At 38.5% G+C, this 12,290-nt stretch overlaps 1 protein-coding gene across 1 annotated transcript; it reads left to right on the forward strand.

Annotated features, from left to right (window-relative positions):
* Window positions 1-3,165: 3,165 nt before the first annotated feature.
* LOC114389792 lies at window positions 3,166-4,118 on the forward strand. The gene is made up of 2 exons (XM_028350522.1): window positions 3,166-3,269; window positions 3,641-4,118. Exons 1-2 carry the CDS (start codon window positions 3,166-3,168, stop codon window positions 4,116-4,118), a joined length of 582 nt encoding a protein of 193 aa, XP_028206323.1.
* Window positions 4,119-12,290: the final 8,172 nt, after the last annotated feature.

The following is a 12,290-nucleotide window of genomic DNA, read 5'->3' on the forward strand; positions in this document are numbered from 1 at the left end:
AATCAAAAGGAAGCAGGCTTGCGCGATCCGTGAAATTTCGTAATGTGGCAAAAGTCGAAAAGAGGTGTTTTTGCGCAATCCGTAAGTTTCCGTAACTTCTTCGAAAGCTAAAAAAGAGTAAATACATAATCCGTAAGGATTCGTAACCTTGTGGAAGAAAAATAAGTATCGTTACGAAATTCGTAAAGTTTCGTAACGTTACGGAAAAAGAATTACCAAAAAAATAGAAGGGGGGTGCATTTAGTAAAATGGGGGGGGGTACAAATAGCAATCTGGCCCACTTGGGCCTTCCAGATCCTTCCTCCAGAAGCAACACTGTTGCTTCTGGAGGAAGCAACCTTGATCGCCTGGGCGAGCTGAGCTCGCCTGGGCGAGCTGGGTGGCAAGCTTCTCCCCCATTTTGCTATAAATAGGGGGAGAAGTGAAGAAGAAAAGGGTTCAGCCCCTTAGGCACTTCTCTCTCTCTCGAAATTACTGAGGAAAATTAGGTCCGTGAAGAAAATCCAAGCCGAGACGCTTCCATAACATTTCCGTGAGTAATTACGCGAAGATTCTCGACCGTTCTTTAAGATTCATCGTTCGTTCTTTGTTTTCTTCAGTCTTCAACGGGTAAGTACCTCAAACCAAGCTTTTCAATTCATTCTATGTACCCGTGGTGGTCCACATTTTGTTTCATGTATTTTTATTCTCGTTTTCATTTACTTTTTATACCCCCTTTTGACGTGCTTAAGCCATTTATTTAAGTCATTTCTCGCTTAATCTAAAAATAAAATAAATTTCCACCGATCGTTTGAATTGTATCATCCGTTAATTTTGGTTAAAATGAATTCCGACCGTTCGGTCGTGCCGTAACCACGTTGGAAATCAAAAAAGAGGTAAAAAAATAATATAATAATGAAAAAATACCTTTTAGTAAAGTAAAGCGAAAAATCAATCAGACGTTTTCTCTTTGGGATTTCTCATTCTTAATTGAATTGACTAATAACTAAAGTGAAACTAAGGCTAAAATCAACTCGCCTAGTCAAGCTCGTCCACAAAAATAGGGTTTTGAAAGTTTATCATTTCAGTGTCTTACCAAGTAAAATGGATCATTTTTAAGGTCCAACGCCTTAAAATGATCACCCTTCAAGTAAAAAGAATCGCTTGATTCACGCATAATAAAGAACTACGTAGGTCTGATTTCCTCTTCGATGGAGGGTACGTAGGAGCAAAAGCCCCGCTTTTGTCGACCTCAAAAATAAAAAAGAAATAAAAGGTAACATAACACAATTTCACAATTCTAAAAAATAGGCTGTTGTCCTTTGAGACAAACGTGAGAGGTGCTAATAGCTTCCTCAAGCGTAAATACAACTCCCGAACTTAGAATTTTCATTTTGACCGGTTTCCTTCGGTTTTCCCGACGTTTTCCACAAATAAACGTTGGTGGCGACTCCGCGCATCTTTCCTTCTTTGGAAAGCGCACCTGTGAGTCTCGCCCTCGCTCGCCCGCGAAGGTCACGTTGCGACAGTACACTTGCTGATAAGTTTCGCAGATGTAAAGAGGAGTTAACAAGTATTTTGGCGTCGTTGCCAGGGAGTTTCTTTCAATTTAGGAAAGTTTAGTTCAGTTTATAGGCATTGATTCTTTATTCTTTGATTAATTTTTGTGTGAATAGTTAGTTAGTTCAGAATTTATTTTTCTCTTGGATTGGTTAACTGCTTCTCTTGCTAGTGCTTTGTATGAGAAGTAAATCTTCTGCAGGTGATTTAGTTCCATTGGATTTGGAAATTGAAGCCACTTGTAGAAGAAATGGCGCAAAAAGAAGAAGAAAAATACTGCAGGACAGGACAACATCACTAATTCTTAAGGAACCTCAATCATCCAAGTCGTCTTCTATCTTTCCACAGACAAGGGAATCTGAAACAGGGGCACCTGAGGCCAACATAATGGTTGAAGATCAACCTAGAAGAGTGACCCTTGAAAACTACTCTAGTTTTGTTGTGCCGCAATTTTTCACTAGTATAGCGCGGCCAAAGGTTCAAGCACATAATATTACTTGTCCTCATTCTTCAATACAACTAATACAGGGAAATCTATTTCATGGTCTGTCGAATGAAGACCCGTATGCACACCTGGTCACTTACACTGAAATTTGCAATACAGTCAAACTTGCAGGTGTGCCGAAAGATGTTGTGCAGCTGAGTTTGTTCTCATTTTCACTGTCCGGAGAAGCAAAAAGATGGCTACATTCATTTAAAGGAAACAGTCTTAAGACTTGGGACGAGGTGGTAGAAATTTTTTTGAAGAAGTATTTCCCTGAGTCTAAGACTGCAAAAGGAAAGGCAGCCATCTCCTTATTTCACCAGTTTTCGGATGAGTCCTTGAGTGAAGCTTTAGAAAGATTTTGTGGCTTGCTGCAGAAAACTCCGACTCATGGATTTTCAGAGCCAATTCAACTGAATATATTTATTGACGGGTTAAGGCCGCAGTCCAAGCAGCTACTTGATGCTTCTACAGGGGGAAAGATTAAATTGATTGAAAATATGGCTGCAAGTGATCATGCAATCTTGCGTGATCAGATGCACATTCCCACCAAAAGAAGCCTGGTAGAGCTCACATCTCAGGATGCACTTTTGGCACAAAACAAGTTGTTGTCCAAGCAACTTAAGACATTAACTGAAACATTAAGTAAGTTGCCAAATCAATTGCATGTTAATCAACCTTCACATTCCACTGTTTTGCAGGTTGGAGGTTACAGCATTTGCGGGGGAGCTCACGAGTTTGGACATTGTATTCCCTTAGATAACACAACTCAAGAGGTGAATTACATGGGGGGAAATCATTATAATGTAGGCGGATATTCAGGTTTTCAACATGGTTCAAACTATAATCAGCAACAAGGGCAAATGAGGTCTCATCCGGGCAATCAATTCAACAAGGACCAGGGTGGACCATCTAATAGGCCTTAGCAACAAGGGCCTAGCCTATACGACAAAACCACTAAGTTGGAGGAGACCCTTGCTCAGTTTATGCAAGTCACAATGTCTAACCAAAAGAGCACGGAGTCTGCCATCAAAAACCTTGAAATCCAAGTGGGGCAGCTGGCCAAATAGATTGTAGAAAAATCATCTAGCACTTTTGGAGTGAACACTGAGCAAAATCCAAAAGAAGAATGCAAAGTTGTGATGACCAGAGGTAGGAAGGCCATTATGATTGAGGATGAAGAGAGGGCAGTTGATGACAACCAAGAACTAGTGATTGAAGAAGGAGAAAAAGATGAAGAAGAACAGTTAAGGGAGGATAAAATAAATGAGAATGAGAAAGAAATAAATGTAGAAGAGAAGGAAGGAAAATAAAAAGAAAAACAAAAAGAAAAAGATAAAGAAAAAAATGAGAAAAAGAGTGAAAGAGAAGAAGTCAAAAAGACTAAGAGTGAGCTAGCACGTGACAAGAAGAAGGAAGTAGTTCTATATACAGGGAAAGAGGTGTCATATCCCTTGGTACCCTCAAAGAAAGACAATGAACGACAATTAGCTCGATTCCTTGATATCTTCAAGAAATTGGAGATAACAATTCCCTTTGGAGAAGCTCTGCAGCAGATGCCACTCTATTCAAAATTTTGAAAGATCTGTTAACCAAGAAAAGCAAATACATTCACAGTGACAATATTGTTGTGGAAGGAAATTACAGCGCAGTAATTCAACGAATCCTTCCACCGAAGCACAAAGATCCTGGGAGTGTCACAATTCCCTGCTCTATTGGTTCTGTGTTTGTTGGAAAGGCTCTCATTGATTTGGGAGCCAACATTAACTTGATACCACTCTCCATGTGTAGGATGTTAGGAGAGTTAGAAATTATGCCAACGAGGATGACACTGCAACAAGCAGATCGTTCTATTACCAGACCATATGGAGTAATTGAAAATGTTCTAGTTAGAGTGAAGCATTTCACTTTCCTTGTTGATTTTGTACTGATGGATATTGAAGAGGACACTAAAATCCCCTTGATCTTGGGACGTCCCTTCATGCTAACTGCAAGTTGTGTGGTTGATATGGGAAAGAAAAAGTTGGAAATGGGAATAGCTGATCAGAAGATCAGCTTTGATTTGTTTGATGAAGACAAGCATTTGCTCAGCTAGAATGTCTGTTCAGAGGTAAATGAAGGATGGAAGGAGATGGTTCTGAAGGTTGGAACCAAATTTGATCCAAATCCATGAAGTAAGATGCGTCAAGCTAATGATGTTAAAGGAGAACTTACTAGGAGGCAACCCTGTCCTTTTTAATTTTATGTTCATTGCATCTAGTTAGGATTACTTATTTGTGATTGCTTGAATGAATCATCAACATGTTTTGCAATTGATATGAGGTTGATTAAGCTTATCTGAAGTTGTGGATGGAAAATAACTTAGAAAATTTTTCAGCCATTCACTCGCTCAGTGCGCCCTATGCACTAAATGAATCATTGTTCACGCGTTGAGCGAGTCGCTTCTCGCACTAAGCACATCAACCCCTACTCATTGGCTGAAAGGACCTCGATGAGCGAGCCCTGTGCGCTAAGCCCAAAAACTTCCCTGGAATTTCATCTTTTGGAATTAGGCTAAGTGAGTCATCTCGCTAAGCCCACAACTTAATCTCGCTAAGCGCCCTCTGTGCGCTAAGCGCAATTTCCCCTCTCTTTGAACATTTATGTGAATTGGGCCCAAAGGGTCAGCTTGTAAGCCCAAATCCCTCTCGGGTTTGGAATTGCGCTAAGTGAGAGTTTCTCGCTAAGTGAGCCCCACTATTGCATCAGGAAGCATTTTATTCACTGAGTTGGCCCATGGCCCACTAAGCGAGAGTTGCAGACCAATCAGAGGTGCAGAACTCGCTGAGCGCGTAACCTTCACGCTAAGCCCAAATCCTTCTCTGGATTTTCTAATTTTTGAATTGGGCTGAGTGAGCCTGCCCGCTAAGCGCATGAGTTTGAATTTTGAAAACTCAAACGTCATTGAGTGCTCACTTAGCAAGTGACCCTCGCTAAGCGAGGCAGTCGAAACTGCCAAAAATAAGGCTTAACTACCTTAGGCAGTTACCTTTGGGCATTCACTCCTCATTTCTCACTCACTCTCGCACTCTCTGCACTATACTCATTGCTTCCAGTCTGCTTCTCTGCTTTCCTCTTAGCTTCTTCAATCTGCAATCCAAGTACGTTTCTCTAACTTGGCATTTTAATTTTTGTTTTGAACCTTAGGTTCGAAGACTTACTGTAGTGGTTTTAAAAGTTTTGATTTTGTGATTTGCAATGTTGCTTTTAGGTTAGTTGTTAGTAAGTATGTTGTTAGGGGTTTAATTCTGCATGCAATGTATGTCCTTTTGTGTTGTTTTGATTAGGTTTTGAGGCCTAATAGAGGCCTGTGGTAGGGTGCTAAAAAGCCCCAAGTTTTCTGGAAAATTCGATGTGCTCGCTAAGCGCACCTGTGCGTTAAGCGAGTTCATCAATTTTTATTGAATTTTTGGGTTTTCGGATGAACTCGCTAAGCCGACCCTGTCCCACTAAGTGTGTTCATCATTTTTGATTGAATATATGAATGTTTGTATGAACTCACTAAGCCATTGCACCTTGGGCTTAGCGAGAATTTAAATTTCTAGTTTTGATTAAGTATCGTATGAACTCGCAAAGTCGGCATGTCGCGCTTAGCGAGTTGTGTTTCTTGGGTCAGAATCTAATAGGCTTTTGGTCTTCTGTTAGTGGCTAAGCAAGTCAGTCTCGCTAAGCCACCCAATCTTTGTTAGTTGAATAAGCCTGGGCTAAGCGAGTCAGTCTCGCTAAGCGCTATTTCTTCTCTGTTTTGGTATTGGGCTTAGAGAGTCTGCTCGCTAAGCCAATTAAGTGCCAGTAGTCAATTTGGGCAAAGCGCCTAATGGCACTAAGCCTGTTTAGTGTGTCACGCTAAGCAAGTCAGTCTCGCTAAGCACAATTAGCTCTCTGTCAGAGAATAAGGCTTAGTGAGCCTGCTCGCTTAGCCATTGTGTTGTTTCAGCTAAGCAAGTGTGTCTCACTTAGCTAGAGTCTATGTTTTTTGTTGTCACGCTAAGCGTGCCATGCACGCTAAGCAAGCTAGTCTCGCTAAGCGCCCAGTCTATTTTTTTGTTTTATTTTTTTTATTCCAGTTTGAAATAAAACTTGTCTAACTTGAATCCTGTGACTATTTTTGATGCAGATGGCCTCCAGGAAGAGGAAAGCCACAACATCTCGGCCCCAGGAGCCTTTTGACACCACCAGATTCATCTCTGAGGCTTCCTGGGAGAGGTATTCCCTGAACGTTCACTCCCGGAACATCCTTCCGGAGAGGAACGTTATTCTTTACATCGTAGAGTACAATGAGTTCCACTGGGAGCTCGAGAGGCGGTGTTGGCATAAAGCCTTGACCAGGCAGCCTGATGGTGACATAGATGTGGTGCTGGTCAAGGAGTTTTATGCCAACTTGTATGATCCGGAAGACAAGTCCCCCAAGCAGGTCCAAGTGCAGGGGAAACTGATTAAGTTTGATGCCGCCTCCCTTAATGCCTTCCTAGAGACGCCACCAGTCATTCAGCCAGGGGAGCAATACACTTCTTATTCTCTTTTCTGCAGGACACGAACAAATCCTCAGGAGCTTGCATTGTAAAGGTAATCACTAGCCACAATCCGGTGAGTGTGTAATCTTTAACTGTGAAAGAATGACTAGCATTGGGTACCAATTTTTGCATGAATCTCTGATTACTGAATGAATGCATGAATTTGAAGATGATGAAGGCCATGATTGATTGAGATAGCCACTTAGCCAAAGAGCTTACAATGTTCATGAATGATGAATCCCTTGCACCCATGTTGAGCTAAAAATTGATTGATTGACTTGAACCCTGAGCTTGTAAATTGTAATCTCCATCTACCTTTTCTTAGGTTGTATAAGAGCATCACAGTTCAAGGCAAATTTGTCCCAAATTTGGGGGAGATTATTGGGTGACAATAAGTGTGGTAAGACAAATAATAGCACACACAATGATATCAAACAGCAGCAAGTAAAAGCTGATAAAAAAAAAGAGAAACTTTAAGAATAAAAGTTGAGTGTGTGTTGTTATTGAAGCTAAGTGAAGCAAAGCGCTGTAAATATTGAAAGGCAAGTAATGGAGCTGGAATAAAAGAGAAAAGGAGTTGATTTAAGGATGAATGCTCTCCTAGAACTTAAGCTTTTGCATCCTCGAAAAACCATGATTTGTTTGCAGCCCAACCTCATTACAAGCCAAGAAAAGTCCTTCGGATTCAATTTGTGTGTTTGTGACTGTATGGCATGAGATGAAATTCAAAAGTTGGGACTTATGTTGGTTGTTGATTGAGAAATAGCCTAAACACTTGTGCTTGAGTGAAATAGTGACCGTGAGGATTTGGCTTGATGATCCTTCCTTGATATCTGTCTTGCTTGCTAGCTTATTTCACTTGTGTTGCTTAATAATCATGTTCCTATCTTTGAAAATCTGCTTATCTTGTGAAAAGTTGTTGGTTGAAGTATTGCTTGCCACTTGTGTTCATGTGATTGAATTCCTTGGAACAAACACAATTTTGAGTAACCACTGTGAGCTTGTCACTTGAGGACAAGTGAACTGTTCTTTCTTTGCTTGAGGACAAGCAAAACTGTAAATTTGGGGGAGTTGTTAGTCGTCATTTACGAGTAACTTTTGTGTTGAAAAGCTTTATGAAAATCATGTCTTTTCCCTAATTTATGGTTCTTTTTGTAGGTTTGTACATATTTCTAGGTTTAGTTTGATTTTTATGTAGTAGATATTCCCTTCATTGTGATTTAATGTGTTTTCAACTTTAGTTTCAGGTGCAAAGATGAAGAATAAGAAGGTTGTTATGGCTGGTGTCTCGCTAAGTGAGGCTTGTGCGTTTAGCGAGAATCATCCGCTAAGCGAGGCACTCAGCCTGCTTAGCTAGTTAGGAGAATCCGTCACCCATCTACGCACTCAGCGCGTCATCAGCTCGCTCAGCGAGTCGTTTGTCTTCTCTCTCACACTAAGCACGCCAAGCTCGCTCAGTGGAAATTCACTAACTCGTGCTTAACGCGAAAATGGCGCTAAGCGAGCCTTTGAGGACAAAAAGCCCTTAAAAGCTAAAGTTGGCAAAAAAATAGGGAGATCCTTAAGAGTCTATGCAATTGAGAGACGTAACAGGGCAAGGGAGCACCGAAAAACCTCAGCTTTCAAGAGGATTCTAAGTTTTAGAGTGATTTTTAGGTTCTTAGAGGTGGAGGAGACATCCCTACCACTGTGTAATCTGAATTTTGCTTCCAAAACCTCCTATTGTAACTAAAAGGTGATAACTTGCCATGGAAGGCTAAAGCTTTTGTTGGGAATTTCTGCTGAGTCTTGATGTAAATATTTTTTACTATCTATTTAATGTTGTTTTGATGTGTTCATTGCTTCTATATGCAGTTAATTCTTGCACGCTTTTGGTCTGATCATCCATTTGTGTGTAAAGTTAGGATTTTTAGCATTAGGAAATGTTTTGAATCCTTAGAACTGGATAGAGCAGGGCAAGATAAGTATATTGTCTGGACACAGAGTGTAGGGACTCTAGTTTTTAATATGTTGTGATCTTAATGTTGTTCGATTAGGCTAAGTTCAACGAGGGATCCGAGAATGAAGTTTAATTAGAATTAGCCCATTCATGCGAGACATCGATGTTTGGGATAATTGTCCTCAACATAGAACACAGAAACAACATTAGATAGAGAAAAACCCTTAGTTGCATCAAGTTACTCAGTAGAAAGGCCCAAAATTTAATCATCTGTTTATTCTCGCATTTACTTAGTTAATTTTGTAGTTATCTTTAGAATTACAACTATATCCTGTTTTTATTTCTATTTCATGATGTTACACAAATGTCTACATATAGAATGAATGATTTTCTGAATGAAACAAACTCCTTGTGGATGCGATACTCGATCTTACCATTTTATACTACTTGTGTGACTCCGTACACTTGCTGATAAATTTCCCAGATGCAAAGAGGAGGTAACATACCTCCCCTTATCAAATTAGCCTTATCCTCAAGGTTGAATGTAGGAAACTTGATGCATAGATGTTGTTGACTCCCACATAGCTTCATCCATAGGTTGGGATCTCCATAAAACCAACCACTCTTCAACACTTCCATCGATTCTGCCTTCAACTTGCATTCGATCAAGCGAGCCACGGAGATCAAATGATGGCGATTGGGAGGTTCAAATGCAAGCACCTCCATGTGAATGTTGTCGCGTAACCTACCCAGAAAGTGTTAGGTCTAGACGACTACTCCTTTCGTCTATCTTGGATTTTGATGAATAACAATAAGTATTAATAACTGATGTTCTAATAAGTTCCTTACAAGTGGATAGGTTCACATATTAAAGGACTTAATAATAATTTGTATCGTCCAAAAAAGATTAATTTGTTTATTATCCATCTAGCGTTCAACTGATAATGACTTTCGAACCGCTCCAAAACAAATAAAACTAGGAAATTTCTGTAGTACATGATTAACCAAGGTCGACTCAAAGATACAATTCAATTTGGTTCTTGCTTCAATTCACTTATAAACAGCAAGAAGAATTTCAACGGATAGTTTGTAGGCAATGGAAAGAAATGTGAAAACATAGAACAGAAGTGTGAAATCTAAATTGAAACAGAGTTTTAGTTGTAGAAACACAAACAAAATTGTAGAAAGATACATAAACTGACAAAGTTTATGAAATAGGTTGTAAAATAGATTTGAGATCATCAATCTGATTAACCAAACCAATCAATTCAAATTATCACAGTTTTGCATAGAATGATCATGTTGCGAAAGTTCAATCAATGTCATTAGAGTTAGTTCAATGGAATTAATCCCTAAATTAATTGAGATCACAAATTAGGTTAGAATATCATCTAAAAAATATATGATTAAATTCAAAATTAGGAAATGAATTCATAGCCTAATTCATTTTAAATCCTAAGAACATTCATAATCATGAAAATCGAAAATAGGATTGAAGAAGAAGATGGACATTCACATAGAATTGAAATATTAAACCAGAACTCAAATTCAGCCTTGTTTGGAGTGGATCCTTGGATTGATTGAGTGTTTAGCCTTCCATGATTATCACCAGTGGAAGAGCAACAAAATTTGTGCAAGAAGAAGGAAGAACAAAAGTGAAAAAAGGAAAAAGAATGAAGAACAATTGACAGAAAAAGAGAGAAAAGAGTTTGATCTTAAAGCCTGCATAACAAGTTTCTAAATCTATTTTTGTACAAACGAAGTAACTAACTCTACTAATAAATACATTGACTACTCAGAAGGAAAGGATGGGCCTTGATTAGGCCCATCTAATGTACCTAATTAAACTAATTACACAAAGCAAAACCTAAATTCCCAATCTAATTATTCAAGTGCGGATGCTCTGACTTCCAAGCCCAATTTGACCCTAGAAATGACAGAATTGGCCCAAGCATATTTCTAATAAAATGGAATATCTTTTTCTTAGCTTTCCAAGGACTACTCACATGCTCCATTTTGAGTTCTGTAGTATCTTATAGGCCCCAAACAAGACAAATACGTCAAGTAAGCACAAAATCCAAAAATAAGCAACAATTATCAATTAAGCTCAATCATTTGCCAAAGACAAAAACCAAGTTAAGGTGGGAAAATAGGAGTCAAAGAGAGGTCAAATAAGCTAAGAAGAATAGAAAAATACTAAACTTGAAATGCTCAATCAAATTCCCTCCACTTTATCTTGTGCACTCCTAGGCAAAACTAAAAGAAAGACTAAGAAAAAGAAATCAAACTAAAAATAATAACCACAACTAAAAGAAAGGTATGAACAAGGCACACATATTTTTCAATAGATCCTAACAATGCACAAAAATGAGAGAAATGGAAAATGGAAGAATGGTCTCAAGGTAACATGCAATCCATGAACACTTGATCACAAAATGCAAAGCGTATTTTTTGGGCTCCATACTTTAGGGAGAGTACCCTAGTAATGTAGGATTTTTCAGCCCTTGTATTTTAGGACACCTAGACTACTTTTGTATTAGGGGTAGTTTTGTAATTTTACATGCATTAAGTGTACTATTTGATGCGTGTGTGTGTTGGGATAGAAATTTAATTGAATTGGGAGAAGCTCAATCCAATTAAATTTCAGACCTTCCCAAGGGGGAGGTGAGCATTTGCTTGCTACACCCCATTGTCACATCTTATAGTCACACTTTGTGCATGTCCTTCATGCTTTACATGCTTCATGACACCTAAGCACACTTAGTGGAGAATCTTAGACTTGATATTGGATTAGTGGGCTGAACCATATCTGAAATTCATTAATCATAATTAGTGAAACTTTGGCTCCTAAATTTGGCTCCACAAATTCAATTTCAAATTCAAGTGAAATTTGAATAGAAATTCAAATTTCCCTTCAATTTTGTGTGATACTTAGGCTATAAATAGAGGCTATATGTGTGCATTTTTCCAACTTTGATCATTTGAAAATTAAACTTCAGATTTCAGAGCTCTCTTAGAGCACAAAATTTCTTGCTCTTCTCTCCCTCTCCCTTCATTCATATCCTTCTTCCTCCAAGCTCTTATACATGGCCTCCTATGGTGGTGAGCTTCTTCTAGACTCATCTTCTCCTTGAAGTGACATCTCCTCTCTCTTTTCCTTCTCCATTCCATTGTCATTCATCTTCCAAGAAGCAAATGAATCCATTGATGAAGAAGATCCTAGGCCTACAAGCTCCACATGGAGCTACATCATGTGGTATCAATTCACTTTAATTCCTTGTTCTTCTTCTTATTCTCCATGTATATCCTCCATTGTCTTGTGGTTTGGTGCTGCTTGGAGTAGATTCAAAAAAATAAACCGATTAAATCTTAGATCTACTTTTGTTCTTGCATTTCTATGGTTCGAATTTTATAGATCTACTCTTGAATCATGTTTTTGTGTTGATTTTAGGTTCTATCATTTTCAGTCATAATCTTTTTTTTCTAAACCTTTAGATCTAAATTTTCTTCCAAAATATTGATTAAAAAAACACAAAAATCTAAGTGTAAATCACTTAATCCATGTTGTCTTAGAGTCATGTTTAGTTATAATAATTGTCACATTATGTTCTAAGTTTGTGTTGAATTTTGATTTTGTTGATTGAATTCTAGATACATTTTTTCATGTATTCTTGTCATTCTTAGCCTATCTTTTGAATTTTGAGCCTAATTCATGCATGTTATTTAGTTCATAATATGTTCTAAATCAATTCCTAATAGTAGTCTTGTTGTTGAA

Source organism: Glycine soja, chromosome 16, assembly GCF_004193775.1.
Source record: "Glycine soja cultivar W05 chromosome 16, ASM419377v2, whole genome shotgun sequence".
In the NCBI taxonomy this organism is placed as follows: Eukaryota; Viridiplantae; Streptophyta; class Magnoliopsida; order Fabales; family Fabaceae; genus Glycine; species Glycine soja.

Coding starts and splice junctions, on each gene's coding strand:
- LOC114389792 (XM_028350522.1), top strand. CDS start 3,166: ATGACCAGAGGTAGGAAGGCCATTATGATTGAGGATGAAGAGAGGGCA. Junction 3,270..3,640: donor GAAAAAGATGAAGAAGAACA/GTTAAGGGAGGA, acceptor ATACATTCACAG/TGACAATATTGTTGTGGAAG.